Source organism: Pongo abelii, chromosome 5, assembly GCF_028885655.2.
Source record: "Pongo abelii isolate AG06213 chromosome 5, NHGRI_mPonAbe1-v2.0_pri, whole genome shotgun sequence".
NCBI lineage: Eukaryota > Metazoa > Chordata > Mammalia > Primates > Hominidae > Pongo > Pongo abelii.
In genome coordinates, this window is record NC_071990.2 from 70,791,156 (window position 1) to 70,809,616 (window position 18,461).

General features: G+C 37.5%; 1 protein-coding gene across 3 annotated transcripts in view; it reads right to left on the reverse strand.

Moving 5' to 3' along the window:
• The window catches only part of COL9A1 (collagen type IX alpha 1 chain), an 86,235-nt gene that overhangs the window by 3,755 nt on the left and 64,019 nt on the right, over positions 1 to 18,461 (reverse strand). For all 3 annotated transcript variants that reach the window (XM_002817046.5, XM_054557681.2, XM_054557682.2), the window contains 4 exons: positions 14,265 to 14,411; positions 14,011 to 14,065; positions 12,057 to 12,245; positions 5,441 to 5,518 (listed from right to left, as the gene is read on the reverse strand). In XM_002817046.5, coding sequence (XP_002817092.3) covers positions 5,441 to 5,518; positions 12,057 to 12,245; positions 14,011 to 14,065; positions 14,265 to 14,411 — 469 coding nt within the window. The remainder of the gene's footprint in view (positions 1 to 5,440; positions 5,519 to 12,056; positions 12,246 to 14,010; positions 14,066 to 14,264; positions 14,412 to 18,461) is intronic.

The following is an 18,461-nucleotide window of genomic DNA, read 5'->3' on the forward strand; positions in this document are numbered from 1 at the left end:
TGCAGAGCTCTAATGATCATAAGAAACTAAGATATTTCTCTGAGGTTTTGCCCTGTAGAAATACCAGAGGAAAAAAAAAAAAACAGCCTTAACATAGCAGATTGTCAGGCTCTGGAGAGCCCTGACCCAGGGCCTTTGCTCTTATGGATGTTCTAAACTATATGGGAGCTTCAGTTGGGTGACACTATGTCCACAGTCCATATCACTCAAAAAGTGAAGCTGACTCATAATAACTGTTCACGAAATGGGCATAAATGGTTAGCCCAGCAGCTACATTCATGAATATCTATCAACTGCTTTGTAACTCTTCATAAAGAGAAAGCATGGATCTAAAGTGTTATTCTACTCTGCCTGCCTCATGTGTGTATTACTTACACTAACTGCCTAGTGATTACATGGTTTTCTGAAATGTCAAGGACCTATAAAAATGTTGAATGTTCCCAATACAAAGAAATGATAAATGTTTGAGATGATGGATATACTAATTACCCTAATCTGGTCATTATGCAATATTTCTATTGAAACATTACTACATATCCCATAAATATGTATAACTATTATATGTCGATTAAAATAAAATATTTAAAAATTATTGCCAAACATTTTATGGTTTTTTTTAAACAAATGAATATCTGTGTCATTCTCTATAAATCCACTAGAGGGTAGTCATGTTACACTGATGGAAGCCAATCCCAGCTGGATCATTCTGGAGGCAGCCCCTCACCTAATACATGCTATGGAGTAAAAGGGACTGTGTATACAGTCAAAACAAAAAAAGTGAATAATTTTCACATTAAATAGGGTATTTCATAATTAATCCACTGGTTATGTAGACTTTTTGTACGTACCAGGAGTTTCTTACATTTCTTCAGCTTAATGTTGTGGTATTTGACAAAGCAGTATATGTTTAAGGAATTGTAAATTGGTTTACGTAAGGCCCAGCAACCAAATAAAACAGCTGCAGCAATGGAAATGGAATAATTAGGTACTGACAAACATAGCCCGGAACTGAATGTGTGCGTGTGTATTTTTCCACTCAGTAGTCTCAAGCAAAGCTCACCTTTCTGCAGACTTTGCACAAGAAAACCGAATATTCTTATAACCTAGTATAGTCCAGCACAAAGCCAGCTATAACTTCCATGTCCAAGAGGCAAAAACACCTCAGCTCACAAGTCACTTTCCTGGTGTTCACATTCAAATGATTTGTCATTTAATTTATGTTTTGCCCTAGTGAGTGCACAAAGAGGAAGTCAGGATTCTTTATTATTAATAAATATGTTCCTTTAAAATTCTCAGAGTGACGAGGAACTAGTCCCAATGGGCAAGTTTGGTGGCAGCAGACAAGAGAGAGTCTTTGAGACAACCGACCAAGCAATAATACTAGCTGACCTGTGGCACAAAACTGAAGGCGGGGGAGACTAAAGTTCCAGGGATTGCTAATGTGATCCACGTAGCTCTGCAAGAGAGGCAGAGAAAGAGAAGCGAGACACTCAGCAATTATGGGACATGCCCAATTCACATGTCTAGGTTGCAGAGAAAAACTAATCGTATGATTGGACAGCCAGCCAATCATTCTGTCCACTTTGTGAACATAGGCTCAGGAAGCACGGGTGTCTGTCTTGTTATTACCTGACAGACTTTTGTCAGGACATGAATTTAAGAGTCTGTATTTTCTCAAATATATTATAAAAAAGGGAGCAACAATAATAACAGTTAAATTTCACTAAATAATGTCAGAGTGTCCGTTTGCCATATGCCAGGCACTGTTCCAAGAGCTTTACATGTATTAACATGTGCATATATGCTCTAAATACAAGATAGGCATAGTGATTCCCATTCACTGAAGAGGAAACTGAAGCACTTCAAGGTAAAAGAATAGTGCATAAGCCCTGGCAGCCTGGCTCCATGTCTCCACTTCTTAAATATTCACCCAGCCTACTCCTGGCTGTGAGAAACAAACTAGATTGTGTATGTGTACTTTTTAAACAACAAAGCACTGTAGCCAAAATGATCATCAATGTAAAGTTTATAATAATAACCTGTGTTCCATAACAAGCAATGAGCATTATGTCCCTACAGGGCATGTAATACTTAACACTGAACAAACAGAGATACAGCATTGGAGAGGGGAGACAGGGAACTAAAACTGTCCAGAAAGAATACAGGAACTCTAACAACATATAGAAAGTGATGATATTAGTTACGTCGTTAAAAATCTGTTAAATGCCTTAGCACAAAGAATGATCCAACTATCTTTTTTTTTATTCAGGAGGATTTGAGCCCCAAATCCAACAATAGGAACAACAAAGAAGGTTGCAGACTATGCTGTTCTGCAGTTTCTTTCTTTTAGGTAAGAAAAGAATTTATTCATCTAGAAGGTTCCAGACAAATTACTGCACAGAATCCTTTTGAAGTTTCATCAGCCCTTAAAGTCCTATTAATATTATGTTTTTGAGAGATCAGAAATCACATTCCTAGTCATATTCAAGCTCTACCAAGAAATAAAAAGCAGTCTAGCCTCAGTGGACAATTAACCAGTGAAAAGATGTACTGCTACCCAGTAATTCGCATGTGATTTGGAGCTGAAGTAGACTTTCATGGAGGGAAGGTCTGGGCATCAGGGGCGGTGCTGATTTAGAGAAGAGTAATATATTACTGCTGATCAACAGCAAGAGAAAAAAGCTGCAGGGGCTGAACTGGGGCCCAACTATGCCCCCAGCTCTCCTTGATCCACCTTAAAAAGCAAAAAGTGGACTTGATATATTAATAATAGTATGAACAACCAACATTTCTTGAGCGCTACTATAGCCAGGAACTGTCTTAAGCAATTTACATGGATTGAGTTTCTTTATTTCTCAGAATTACCCTATCAGAGAGATGTTCTTGTTATCACTGTTTTATAAATGGGAAAACTGAGGTGCAGAGAAATTAAGTAACATGCCCAATGTCATAAAGTTAGCTAGTGGCATAATCAAAATGTGAACCTGGGATGTCTGAATTGTAGATGCCACTCTTCAAACAGCCCACTTTCGGGTACTAGCTTTCAGGGAGGAATGACCCAAAAAGCTCATGTCAGGAACTTGACTGACTTGAACATATGCACGGTGTCAACAAGAGAATGTGAGCCGACCTCGAAACCCAAACCCTCAGCTGGTGCTTTCACCTGCGCACTACACGAGGACACCGCGCCAAAGCGCAGAGAACGACCCACCAGCAGACCCCTCTTCTCTGGCATCTGTGCTTTTGAAAGTCAGCCTATATTCCTGAAAAATAATCTGGAACTCAGATTTGTCACTAAATAATGTCAGATATCGTCTCAATTAAAAGGTAACAAAAGTCCAAAAAAGGAAGGCTACCGAGGTTGAGACATAGTAACCAGAACAAGGAAAGCAAGAAAGAAGAGTCAGCTGGGAGGTGAGAAGGAGATAATCAGAGCTGACGGGGAGACCTAAGTGAGAGGAGGAGGGCGACGATCTTGGAGGTGATCCCAGGAAAGGAGGGGCAAGGACTGGCCAAAGGAAGAAAGGAAAAGGAAAACAGAAAGGACAGGTATTAGGAGTCCCCTGGATAAGGGGGTGCACAAAATGTTTCAACAATTCAGATTTAAGATTAAATCCAAGATCAGCTAAAATTAATAATTTTGTTTGTAAGCAATCCCAGGGAGGGCTGCAAATGATGATCTTGTCCTACCTCACAATTCGCTTACACGTGGATGGTCTGATGTTCTAAAAAGTCAGGGAAGCCCCTCTGACTGACTGTGTGCCCCGTTTGCGCCCCCCATCAACTTGGCTCCTGAAAATGGTTTACTGCAGGTGGGAGATAATGTGCTCCTGACAGTCTGGGACACAGCACACATGGAGCTGATCTTCTCGATCTTCTCATCTTTACATTTAAAACGTGGCTTACCAACAGATTGTTTTCAAAGTGAGAATCCCTAGAAACCATAATACATTTTCAATAAAGGAAAATGTTGCCAATAGTGCAAGTCATTGGTTCAAGAACTGTTAAGTGATTTGTCAATAAAATGAGAGAAGAAGGAGTTATTAGGCTTTCTCATAAATATATAGATAATTAAGTAAATTGTGATGATGATATGTTATCAGCCTCAAAACTTCCTATTCCTACCACTGGTGACAGAGACAAGCACCTTTAGTAAATTCTATTTCCTTTTCCTCTCCTCTAAACACCCATCAATGAATCCAAGCTTTACCATATATTAAAATCTTCTCTAAATCCCATTTAAGCCAGATTTTCCTTTCATTACTAATCATAAATCTCCCATTTCCAATTATAAAAATTTATCAATACGTGAAAACATTTTGATGAGCCCATGAATCAGCTTTAGAAAGGCAGTATTTATCTCCAAACATTCATGTTTTTTAAAAAAAAATTTTAATGAGAACACAATCCCCAGAAGCAATGAAATGGATAATTGGAAAGCAATGATGTTTTTGGCTACACTTATAGCTGTGATTAAATACATCAGCCTGTGGCAAAATTAGAAAATTGTAATTTCTTTTCCTAAACTTTCCTAAGCCAAGTTTTCCCAAACCATTGTGGAAGCAAGTATCGTCTCAACTCTCCTCAGCAACAGACCCCTAGGGCTTTGGGAGCCTTCCTAAGCCACTGCCTCGCCACAATAAGAGAGCGTTTGCTGGAAAGTTGCGCATCATTCATGCCCTTACACTGAACTGGCTTTTGGCCCCGCTATGTTGCCTCTGTGCTTGGGCTTGTAAGTCATTTCCCAAGGGATAAGTGTGTTCCAGCCTGGACTCTGGTGACAGGGTAGCCAGTGTATAAAGAGAACAGAAGACCCAGTGAGAGAATCTGGGCCCTTTACACAAGGGCTACCCTGTCACCTCAGTTGACGCAGCTGTGATGTGTGGCTTGTGTGTGTCTCTTAGTGGTTATGAGCAGGAATGTTCAGTTTTGTATTTTCTTTCTTTCTTTCTTTTTTTTTTGGATGTGGGGTTTTGGAGGGTCTGGTTGTTTGAAAGGGGAGCTTTAAAAATAAAATTTCAGTTACTCCTTGTGCAAGAGATTAAAAACTGGTTAATCTTCCTACTGCTCTGGCATTTTAGATTAAAAAAAAAACAGGAAACTATCACCTGCTTTAGAAATAAATAGGATCCAATTTATTCCGAATTTTATAACAAGTGCATTGTGCCTGGACCTTGACACTGTTTTTCTTGAAGCATCTATTTAAGGAAATTAGTATTTCAAGTCCTGATACCTATTTTCTGACAAAGAATACAGATATGATTTACAGATCATTTAATTCTTTACTAAAGCTGGTCTTGAAAAATCTATGCTAGCCATTCTGAATAATTAATATGCTTAAGTGATCAAATAACAATTATTTTAAAATTTTATTCAATTCAGGCTGTGTACTTGCTACCAATTTCGCTACCTCCTCCTCTCAGCTATACAACACACTTACCTGGGAGACCTATAGCTCCAGGCAAACCTTTGGGACCTCTTCCTGGAGGGCCACGCTCCCCCTTTTCTCCCAAGTCACCTGCATTACATTAAAGAAATGTTATTTTTCTACATATCTATAAAAATAAACTTCCATATCTTTAAACTTTCAGCAAATCTAAAATTCAGAAACCAAAAGGTCACGAAATTGCCATAAACTAGATTGTAGTGAGTACAATCAAGTTCATCCTATTAATAGATCTAAGGGGGGAAAATCAAATTGTTATATTCATAGATACTGGAATGACATTTGACAAAATTGAACATGCATTCTTGATAAAACATTCAATAAAATAAGAACCAATGGCCACTTCCTAAACACAAAAAAATATATCTATCTCAACCCAAAACCTAGCATTATGCTTAATGGGAAACACAAGAATTAGTTCCACTGCAATCAGAACAACATAAAGATGCCTGCTTTATCACTATTATATAACTTTTGGTTTGAGTAGTTAAAACTATCTCTATTTTCAGGAGATATGAATACATATCTTAAAACTCTAGAAAGTTAACTCAAAAACTATTACAAACAGTAGCATTCAGTCAACTAGCAGGGTACAAAATTAATATATGGAAATTGTAATTTTATATATATTAACACAACCAGTAATAAGACATAGTAAAAAAGATACCATTTATAATGACAATTAAAATATTAAATAACAAGGAATAAAACTAATCAGAAATAGGCAAGTCCAACATGACAAAAAGTTTAACATTTCTAAAGGACACCAGAAGACTTGAAAATCATTCTTAAATAGAAATGACATCATCATAAAATATTGCCAGTTCTCCCCAAGCTAGATTTTCATCATGATCTTAATAAAAATACAAAACCCATTTTTTATCAGAAAAGAAGATCCTGAAGTTTGTATAGAAAAACACGTAAGCCAGAGTAAGCCACAAAAACTCCATAAAGAAAAGCAACATGAAGGGAATTAATTTGACCAGATATTAAATCAACTAAAATGTGTGGTGTTGCTCCCTGAATACACAGACCGTGAAACAGAATAGAAAGCCCAAAAAGTAGGCCCAAATACATAAAGGATTTGGGTTCATAATGAAGGTGGTGTCTTAAAGTGGGAAAAAGTTGAACAATTCAGTAAATGGTATTGGAAGAAGTGGGTAGTCAACTGGAAAAGAAAAGTTAGATCTGTACTTCACACCCTATTCCAGGACAAAATACAAATGGATCAAGTATTTTAGTGTAAGTTAGGAATCAAAAGAAAACAAGGGAGAATTATGACCTCAGATTGGCCTTTTTATTAAGATTCAAAATATGAAGAGTTCCTAAAATCAATACAAAAAGGCCAACAACACAACAGCAAAAAAATGACCAAAATACATGAGCAGGCAGGTCACTAAAAGGAAGTAAAAATGGCTTTTAAATATATGAAAAATTCCCTGACTTCACTCTCATAACAAAATAAATGCAAATTGTTAAAAAAAAAAAAAAGGATGCTATTTTAACTTATAAGATCGGCAAAAATTCCAAAGTTCAATTAAACATATACTAGCAAATCTGTGGAAAATGCACTATTATGAATTGCTGATAAGAGTATAAATTTGTACAATCCCATTGGAGGCTAATTTGACAATAGCTATCAAAATTTTTACCCAGCAGTTCTACCTCCAGGAATTTATCATAGAAATAGAGATGGAGTGTATGCTGCTATTTTATACAAAAATGAAATACGTACAATGTTGTTCATTGCAGCCTTGCTATAATAGCAGAAGGCTGGAAATAATCAATGTCCATTAAAAGGTTGAAGACATTACAGAACTTCCACAGAACAGAACACTATGCAGCTGTGAAGAATAGCCAGGAAGCTCTTTGGAATGGTCTCCATGGCATACTGCTCAGTGAAAAAGGCAAGTTCCAGAACACTTGCTAAAGGACAATATGATTCATTTTTAAAAGGTGTAGAAAAAATACATATTCATGTATCCTTATATAGAATTGCTTGTAAGGATATGTAAGAAAAGAATCGTATTGATTACCTAGTGGGAAGGAGAAAGGAAATTAGGCAGATGGGAGACAAGGATGGGAGAGAAACTTCACTAAATATCTTTTTTATACATTGTTAATTTTTGGAACTGTATAAATTTAGTATTATGAAATATAAATCAATCTTAAAAACATAAACAAAGTGTGCTGTCACAGTGTCTACATTTCACTACTGACTCATTGTTTATAGGGAATATACTTTGGATTGCGACCAACCATGTGGATTTGCAAGACATTTACAAGACAGTCGATTGAAATTGGGGATTTAGTGGCCACAGAACAAAGTTGCATTAGTTATCCCAGCCCCTGAAGATACCAAACCCAGCAACTTGACCTCATTAACAAAAGGCATTAATGCCTTAGTTAACTGGTCCTAAATGATGTCTGCTGCTCTTTGTTGAAGGCATTATCCCATTATTCCGGTAGGACAGTAGTATATCATTATTCTACTATGCTGTTAGAAAATGCAATGGCACCTTGCAATAAATTCTATACATACCATTTTTTTTCCAAACATTTGTTTCAGCCTCATTCAATATTAAGTCATATTTGTTATAGTTTTAAAAACAAAGTCATGTACACAACAAAAATAGAAAAAAATCTGTATAACCATCTGCACTCAGATAGTCAAAGATCTCTAATTCTGAAGTGAATATTTAGTCACTATACTTTGATTTTAGTTGTGAATGTCTTCATGTGAATGTTTTTATGATAAACTACATTTCATCACATTTCAAAACAATTTAAATTTATATAAATACTATGACGGATTGAACTCAGGTTGAACTCATATTTACATAAGCTAGTTTTTTTTAACACTCATCATCAATATGGCCTTACTATATTAGGAAGATATGACAATTAACATCTTATAAACTAATGGCATAAGCATTCTTGTTAACTTGGTAATTTAAGTGTCATATCACTATAATTCTGGAGGCTGGCAATGAGAACAGACTCTCTAAATGTGCCACATTTCTGAAGATATGAGATGAAATAAATTAAAGTGTGGCTTTTACACTGATAGTAAAAGCTAAACTTGTTTGTACATTCTAGCATGAAGCCACACCAACTTTTAATGTTGCTTCAAGGAATAAGACCAGTGTCTTTGTTGTGATACTGTCTTTTGGTTATCAGTCAGAGAAAAACAAGTTTTAAGATGAGCTCCAAAACAGAGCCTATTCTGCAAACTGCTACTCCACAGCAAACCATGCATACAGGTTGGTTCTATCGACAAGGTTAATCTGTTACTTCAAACCCTGGTCATGTCTTATTTTGAGATGTACAAAAACCAGCTCAGGAAACTAAAGGTCCAGCTTTGTTAGCCTCCTCAGTCAAAAAATATGCATAAAGAGCTTGTAAAATAAGCTTTAGGTAAGGTATAAAGAAAAATACACAGCTTCAGCAGAAAGACAGCTCATTATGAACGAGTGGAAATTCTCATTGCTCTATAGTTGCTATTTATTTCATTTATTCATGAGCTATAATTGATGCTCTATCTCCATGTAAACAGATTATCACTGAGAAAGGTGTTAGTCATAATTATGACATATGTGTTTTCTCAAACCTTCATTTACATATTGCAGTGTCTGTTTGATTCATACTAAAATATCTAAAAATATATAGCTTTACTCAAAGGGACTTAAAATTAATCCAAACTGTGAATATTTAAAACTAATATTTATGACACAAAAGACCAATGTAATACCAAGCAAAGTGAACATAAAGCCAGTTAGATATCTCTCAGGTTTTGAGCCTGGGCCCTAACATTTTGTATAATATCGTGTAAAGCATGCCAGTGAAAAACAGAAAAATTATAGATATAACCTAAGCTTTGACTATGATTTGAAGCATATTTCTACTAGCTCCTATTGAAAATATTCTACTGTGTTCTTCAGAGTATTTTCTAGGAGAAAAACAGTGACTAAGACATAGGCTGAACTGTTCAAGCATTCATAATAAAACTTGTTTGTTATTTATATAGCAGTTTCTCTGGAAAAAGGCTCTCAAAGTGACTATATGGTAGAGAAAGATTCATACCATCCCTTCTTTACCAGGGATGGGGAAAAAAGCCAACAAGCAATACTGAAATATATCTCTCCTCTAATTGACTAAAAATTTAAGTTTCAAAATGGTGGAATGTTTATTCTCAGGGAATTTTCAGCTGTAACCCCTTGGATATTACAAAGCTATATGTTTTCTAATAAATACTCCTGTTAATGTATGTGGTGGGACAAGAAGAATCAAATCCAGCTACCTAAAATCATACATTTCCAAAAGTATGACAGTGTTAATTGATTTTAAAAATTTAATTACCCCTCCCTACCTCCACCCCAAATTCTCAGAAGTTAAACTGAGAGAAGATACTGCTTTAAAGGAATCTGATAATGAGAAAGGGATGGAGGAGGGTAGGGAGAAAAAAAGTCCTTTGGAAAAGAGAAAAGAATTGTATCACTTCATGTTATAGATTACGTCATGAATACTGAAGAAAAATTAAGAGGAAATACTTCATATGATCAAGCTATACTTGACAAATGAACTTAGTGCTAGAGACATTTTCCAGGTTCCAAATATAGAAATTTACTTTTGTTTCTTTCAAACTGAGGTTCATCTGCTAGAGCCAACCCAACCCAACCTAGCCACAATTCACTGTTGCTAAAGCTTCTCCAAACAATTCACCATTGTTTCCAGTGGTTCTCAACCCTGGCTGCACATTAAAATCACCTGGAGAATATTTTAAAATCCCAATGCCCAAGCCAATAAAATCAGAATCTCTGAGAATGGGATTCAGATATCAGTGGTTTTAAGCTCCTCAGGCAATTCCAGTGTGCAGGCAAGGCTGACAAAGGCAGCTTTAGACTGTCTTAGCTTAGCAAGTGACATTGGCATTTTCATTTCTTAAAGAAGAGTTCTGTTACTAGCTCAAAAAAGTTAAGCTCTGCCCCAAGGAGACTTCCTGTTAACCAAAGAAAATAAGGCTGTGATGTCTATAGGCCCTATAAGGCATTCCCTTTCAGTAGGAAAATGGGCGATTGCTCCACACCAGGTGCAGCAGAACCACCAGGAGGGCCTGTTAAACTAGACAGCTAGACCTCGACCCCAGAGTTTCTGATTCGGTGGACCCAGTGTGGACCAGAGAATTTGCATTCCTAACAAGGTCCCTGGTGACTCCGCTGCTCCGGGGACTGCTTTCTCAGAACCACTACCCTAAAGTGAACTCAGGAAAGGCCAAGTCGTCATGATCCACCCACTTTTGCACAACAGATCCAATGAAGTCAACAATCTACCTAAGGCTGTAGAGATTCTTAGAAATTATTTACAGAGTGAATTGAGACTAACCATGGAGAGAGCACCTAAGGCATGAGCTCCTGAACTAGTAAAGCAGGACAAAGATGAATAGGTATGTGACTCTTTCAAAGAAAATGTTCTGTTCTCTTTAAGAAAAACTCTACCCTCAGTCTGCACTCTATTTGATTTTGTCTATCCTCCCAAAGCTTTGAATTCATGCCAGCCTTACAAGAGGTCTCAGTTAGACCCCATTTTTTTAACATGAAGCTCTGAACATGCCAAAAAAAAAGTAATTAAATAAATTGTTCCAGCTGAAGGTCTAGTTAGCCAACTGCATCAGCAATTCATTTATAGATCCAAAAAGGCAGCTTGCTTGCCATCTGACCATTCATACCATAATATTTATCCCTAATTGGAGCACCACAGTACTTAAAAAAAAAAACCCTCTCTTGTTTCTGATGCCACGTCTTTCTGAAGTTCCCCAGAAAGCTGTCAGTCACTCATCATGACATAGAAACTACTCACTTTATTTAGTCCTCTCTGTAAATTATCCAGGGCACATACACCCCAAGCTGATATACTTACTCCCCTCAACTAGCAAACTCCAAATGAGGCAGCCAGTTCTTCCACCAGTCCTGCTGAGTACCTAACACACTCATAGCCCCATTTTTCTGCAAAATCCTGGATGCAAGGGCTTAGCTTGCTTTAAATAAAAATGGAAGAAACAAGCTATCTTACATACTAAAGAAGGAATTAGATTGTACTTCAGAGCTGAAAAAAAAATCCATCAAAACTAAATATTCAATGTCATGTTTTAAAAGACGGAGGCAGCTCCAATGCATACTTTTCTTACATCCTGTTAACAAATTTTATTAGTTTAAATAACAAATACAAACATCCTAAGGATGGTTGCCATTTTAGAGGAGCTCAACAATAACTTTAGGGTCTCAAAAAAAAAAATAGCTGAATGATCATTTACCAGATCCCATAATCTTTGTTTTGAACCATGATTGAGGTAGAGTATAATAGAAAAAGATCAGTACTAAAAGACACGGGACTTTAATTCTAGTATTTGGTCTACTGTTGTGGTATAGCAGGGTCAAGAGAATATTATATAACAGTTTTTGAATCTTCACCATCACTATTGTAAAAGAGAATAATACATCTTATCTCACTGGATATTCAGAAATTGGTAAAACATAAATTCCTCGAGCTTGATACAGATTATACATCTGAAAAAGGTTGTGTTCTTTGGTTCCACGTGGGCAAGATGACCTACCTTTAGGTCCTCTCAAACCAAGAGCACCAGGGGGCCCCTTAATGCCCGGAAGGCCACGAATTCCCATCTGGCCTGGGAAACCATTCTCTCCAGGAGGGCCAGGGGGACCAGGAGGACCAGGCCTTCCAGGAAGCCCAGTGGCACCCGAGTCTGGACGCTTAAGACTAGCAGCCATCTCAGCAAAATGCTCTAAAAGAGAATAAACAAAACAACCCAGAAGTGTCAGAAACATAAAAGTTATTCTAATGAAAAGAGAGGTATTCCAAATGGCTTTTTTTCTAAATGTGTCACCAGATCTTCAAAATTGGTGGTAAGAAATGAATAAAGTTGGATAATTTCTCTGTGGGCTTTCTGCCAGAAAGCTTCGCTAGTGCTGTTTGATGCAGCTCTCCGTGGACATATTTGGTCCTGTTGTTATGAGACAGAGTCAGGGCATGGGGAGGGAGGTAGCAGGGGGTGGGATTTACAAAAATCTTAAACTACAGGCTTTGGGGTGAATGACGTTCTGGAAGGATGTCACCTGAATCCCTGCTGGGTATCTGAAAACTCAGGATGGGAATAAAAATGAGTTTCTTAACATAGGTGGAAGCAGATGTCCAGAGAGTTTTTAAAAGCCAAGAACATTGTCCAGAATTAATATTCAGACACCATTTGAGACTTCGCCTCACATTCTTAGTCTGAAGATATTATATAAACTGAAATATCCCCAGGAGTCACACACAGCTTCTTATAAACCCTCCTTCTCAGAAGTTTTTTCCACGCTTGAAATAGACAGCAAACATTAAAAATAACTTGTTTCTTGGGAATGGTCAGAGTTAGTCTCAAAAATTAATAACTGTGTGGGCTTTTTCAGGAACCATTAAATAGATTCAGAATCACCCACTAAAGCCACGGCCTACAACAAAATCTCCCCATGAAAACATTCTAAGGGAAATATTCTCATGTAATATTTTTTAAACTTAGAGGGTAAAGGAGAATATGAAATGGAAACAAATTTCTACCCAACATTTTTAAATTGTTTAAATGTGAGTATTCTAAATTTGCTTATATAAGTAAGAGTTTGCATGGAATAATAATTTTTTAGATATGTAATGTTTAAAACTAAAATAGACTTTCAGGACAAAATGTCTGCAATGAAGAGACCTATACTGCTTTTCAAATATAGAAGTGAATGTTTCATTCCCATTTGGTTCTGGAAAACTTCTCAAGTCTCCTAGACAAACTAGACTGTCTAGTGAGCATACAAAAGAGTATCTCTTCATGACAAAGTTAGCTACACCAGAATACTATAACTAACTGTAGGCTTCAGTGTTACAGAACTCCTCAGCTATAGGGTGCTTTTGCACATCTTCATTTTCTGTGTGTTTTTATAACTAGACCAATTCTGAAACAAATAACAATTGCCATAGCTACAGATAAATTTTGATAAGGGTTAACAAGTATGAAAATGTGTCATAACTTTGGTAAATGCTGGTTATTGATTGTTTTTACATATGTGTACATGAATGGAGATAATGTCCTTATGCTTCTTATGGGCATGGAGTCTTTACTTCTCACAAAATGTAGAGAAAGCCTAGGTCAGTGCTAGGTACACACTAAGTGGCAGGGTCTTAAGGAGGGGAGAGACAACTAAGAATTTGTGTTCCAAAGGAAAAAAGTGTGTGTGTGTGTGTGTGTGCGCACTTTGTTACAAATTAGCCCCCATGGCAAAAAAAAAAAAAAAAAAAAAAGGCAGGATAACCAGAAAAGTAATATTTTACATTGAGGCTACGGGCTATATACTATTGTGGATGCCCATAGTTGGATAAAACAGAATTGGCATTAATATTACCCTAAATATCCTATCTTTAAGGCATACAAAAAGTCACTCTTGTTTACCCTTGCATATCTACAAGAATAAAATCTTAAGAAACAAGAGTTGATGGAAAAAGTCAAACCATTGTGATTTATTTACCTTGTATGACTCTCATGCAAACCTGCTTAATGTGCTGATCTGTCGGTGCTCTACCCTGGGACAGAAAGAAAAAAAGGTAGTTTATGCATGAAACCATAAAGAGAACATTGTTAAGTTGTAAATTGACAGACTCTGCAAGGAGCCAGGTGGCTGGATTTACAAGAGAACTTGTTGAGAAGCTGATGCCTAGAACAGCCCTGCTGTTGTGGGATGGAGTCTCCAAAGGGAAACCACAGAAGCTGCCCACCACTCACCGGAGGGCCCTGGACACCAGGCAGGCCGGTGGCACCCTGTTCTCCCTGCACGCCCCGGGGTCCAGGTGGTCCTCTTGGTCCTTCCACTCCAGGAAGCCCCCGACTTCCCTCAGGCCCTCTCAAGCCAGGTTCCCCAGGATTACCTGCCTGGAATACAATTGCACACTATCAAACCAGGGCTAAGCACGAAGAATGTGCCTGCTTCATACTTATATAAACACTTACACGAAATTTGGGGTTTCCTGCACTCTGCATCCTAACAGGTGTTCTTTCAGAGGTTACAAAACCTTCACTGCAAGGTGAAGACACATAATGCTACACAACTTACCCATCTTTTAGAAATCTAGTTCAAGTTAACTTTCAATATATCTTTCTTTTGGCTGGGTGCGGTGGCTTGCACCTATAATCCCAGCGCTTGTGGGAGGCCCACGCAGGTGGATCATGAGGTCAGGAGTTTGAGACCAGGCTGGTCAATATGGTGAAACCCTGTCTGTACTAAAAATACAAAAATTAGCCGGGCATGGTGGTGCGTGCCTGTTGTCCCACCTACTTGGGAAGCTGAGGCAGGAGAATCGCTTGAACCCAGGAGGTGGAGGTTGCAGTAAGCGGAGATCATGCCACTGCACTCCAGCCTGGGCCACAGAGTAAGACTCCGTCTCAAAAAATAATAATAATAATAATAATAATAATAATAATCTTTCTTTCAGGTATAGTTATTCTTGCAAAATGTTTATTGGAATATTACATTTTTTTAAAACTACATTCTTCATACTTTAAGCCACTCTCTAAGAGGAACTTAGTTTTCAATAAGCTTGTTAACATTTTCTGGCTACACAAAAGCCCCTGCATTCCTACAAAATACGTTACTTTGCATATCACAAATGCAGCAAGCATCAAATAAAGATATTTCCAAGAACATAAGTTATTTAGCCCTTACAACTTTTTTTTTTTTAGAGAATGTGAAGATGCCAGGTATATCCAGGAATTACTAAACTAAATCAATGCATTTAAAATACCACATTTAAAATGCTGCATTTAAAATACTTGACCAGACCGGGTGTGGTGGCTCACGCCTGTAATCCCAGCACTTTGGGAGGCCCAGGAGGGCAGATCACGAGGTCAGGAGATCAAGACCATCCTGGCTAACATGGTGAAACCCCTTCTCTATTAAAAATACCAAAAATTAGCCGACGTAGTGGTGGATGCCTGTAGTCCCAGCTACTCAGGAGGCTGAGTCAGGAGAAAGCCATGAACCCAGGAGGCGGAGTTTGCAGCGAGCCGAGATCGTGCCACTGCACTCCAGCCTGAGTGACAGAGTGAGACGCTATCTCAAAAAAAAAAAAAAATACTTGACCAAAGAAAGTTACAACTTATCTAAGTCTCAAGGAAGTTAAAAAATCTAAATATTAAAGAAGTTAAAAGTAAACCATGTGTTTCCTTAGCATAAAAGCAAATACAAGTTAGATTTTTTTTTAGCTGAAAGCAGACCACTAAAAGCATTTAAAAGAATCATCTAAGATAAATGTTTTAAAAAGAGACCCAATTAATTCACTTTTTGTTAAACTAAAAATTTGTTAAATTCCTCTGGTAGAATTTGTGGCAGAATAGCTCCAATGTACTGCTGCTGTTCAGAATAAGAATGAGAAGATAAAAGAACACGAGGCAGCAAGGGAATGCTAGTGTTCAAGATATGAATGTTTATAAAGCAATTTAATCCTGCTTCTTTTTCATATGCATCATTTATCTAGAAAAAGCTGGCTCTTTCAAACAAATACTTTAAACTGAAGAAGGCAATGAAGCGATGCTTTTACTAGATACATCCAAATAAAGCTCAGCAAATGTGCTTTTCCAATTTCTCTTTATGCAAAAGAAATTGATATTCATCTAAGTCAACTTGCCAAAATTGCTTCCATGAAGAAATTACAGTTTAAAGACTTCCTGAAAGACTGTCAGCAGGACAAGGAAAAGGTATCCTACATAGAAGGCTGCAACATTGTCAGGTGCCTAGGGTGCAAAACTGTAACAACTTCTTTTTTTTTTTTTGAGATGGAGTTTTGCTCTTGTTGACCAGGCTAGAGTGCAATGGCGTGATCTTGGCTCACCACAACCTCCACCTCCCAGGTTCAAGTGATTCTCCTGCCTCAGCCTCCAGAGTAGCTAGGATTACAGGCATGCGCCATCACACACCTGGCTAATTTTTTGTATTTTTAGTAAAGATGAGGTTTCTCCATGTTGGTCAGGCTGGTCTCAAACTCCTGACCTTGGATAATCTGCCCACCTCGGCTTCCCAAAGTGCTGGGATTACAGGCGTGAGCCACCGCGCCTGGTGGCTTCTAAAAGAACCCAGAAGAGAAGACAAAATGAACTCAGAAATATACTGAAGAACTGACGGAAAACAAAGGAGACCACGACAGAGTGTATAAGCCTGCTGATAATGACTGAAATACTGCTACAATAAGAGCTGGGAACTTGCTAACGAAGAGATTAAGGGCCAATATGGCCAGGACCCTGGATCTTTGGGAAAAAATTCCTCAATTGAGGAGTGGTATACTGAAACAGAAATCAGGTTACAGACATCGCCTACTTCACAACTTTGTCTATGCTGAAATCAATGAAGAAAGTGTAAGTCTTTGTGTTAGTAACAATTTCCCCTGATTCTGGGACAGTGGACTTCAATTTCACTCATATTACCTGGGCAGTGTCAGGTAAGACACAGGTGGGGAAGGAGATGAATCAAGGGCTAATTCCTAATATTATATGCAAATTTGAATGCAATTAACTTATTCTTGTCACTGCATGGTTCATTAACTTTTCTTTTGTTACAGCTTGAATTCTTTCTATTGAACATTACTATTTCCAGATAGTGAAGTAGGATTTCTATTATCAAACTCAATCAAGGTTTACTCTAAATTTTTCTCAATCCTCAACCATTTCTGTTAAAAATTCTTAGGCATAAAAATGTTACTTGAAACTTGAGACATGGTGTTTAGAGGCAGGTAAGTTAATACAATGTAATAATATTCATCTCTGCGGTTTGCAAAGAGCCCAAGGCTAGGCATTGTAACCAAGTCTGACTGGGTCCTCCTGGAGAAAGTGAAGCAGAGGATAGAGCTAAATGCTTAAGTAGGAGGTAGCTATTCCAAGGAAAGAGGAAGAGGAGACCAGAACAAGGTGTTAAACGGCATGTAAAAGAAACTGCAAATGGATGAAGTTCTAGGTATGTAGGAGATGAGGTTCGTGGAGCAAAGAACACTTCATCAAAGGCTTTGTTTACCTCGCTAAGAATCTGATTTTATTCTTAAAGGGTTTTAAACAGAGGAGGGATACACAGTCAGTTTTATCTTTTTAAAAAATCTAGATGACATTGGCTGCCATGAGGATAATATGTTGGACAGGGACAGAGAAGGGCTGAGGAGATTCCAGAAACAGGAAGGACTTGGAAACTTATGGAAGCTGGCAGTAGTGGCATTTGAGATTGAGGTCTGAGCTTCGTCTTTTCTCCTCAACCTTTCTTAAATTCCTAATTGTTTTAGATGTGAATTCCTTTCCAATTAGCAAGTCATCTCAGGTTTCCTACTAAGTGATTCTATAATTCTGAATACATCTAATCTCTAAGGACACCAGTTTAGTTTCTATAAAAATGACAAAAATGAATAAGATCACTTTCTACTTCTAATAATTCGCTACTATATTTTCTTATGCATTATTCCTCTATCTTACTTCCCCAACTAGAACACATCAGAGATTAAGACAATTACTGAAATATTTTTCAATGGTATAACTGCCAATGAAATTTATACTGTTGACAACAAAAAACACAAGTCAGTTCTTTAAAAATGACCCATTTGGAGAGGACGTTAGAGTATTACCATGTAACACTCATTGAGTCATTTACAATATGAAAAAAAAAAAAAAAACTTCCTTTCCAGTGGTTAGTTCAAAAGGTAAATCCATTTACACAGTGGTGAGGTATTTTTCTATTGGATTAATCCATTACCTAACGTACAAATTTAGACATTTATTTCCATGAAAGTAAGTCCTTTAAGAGTTGAATTTTGGCTGGGTGTGGTGTCTCACACCTGTAATCCCAGCATTTTGGGAGGCTGAGGTGGGCAGATCACCTGAGGTAAGGAATTCGAGACCAGTCTGACCAACATGGTGAAACCTCATCTCTACTAAAAATATAAAAATTAGCCG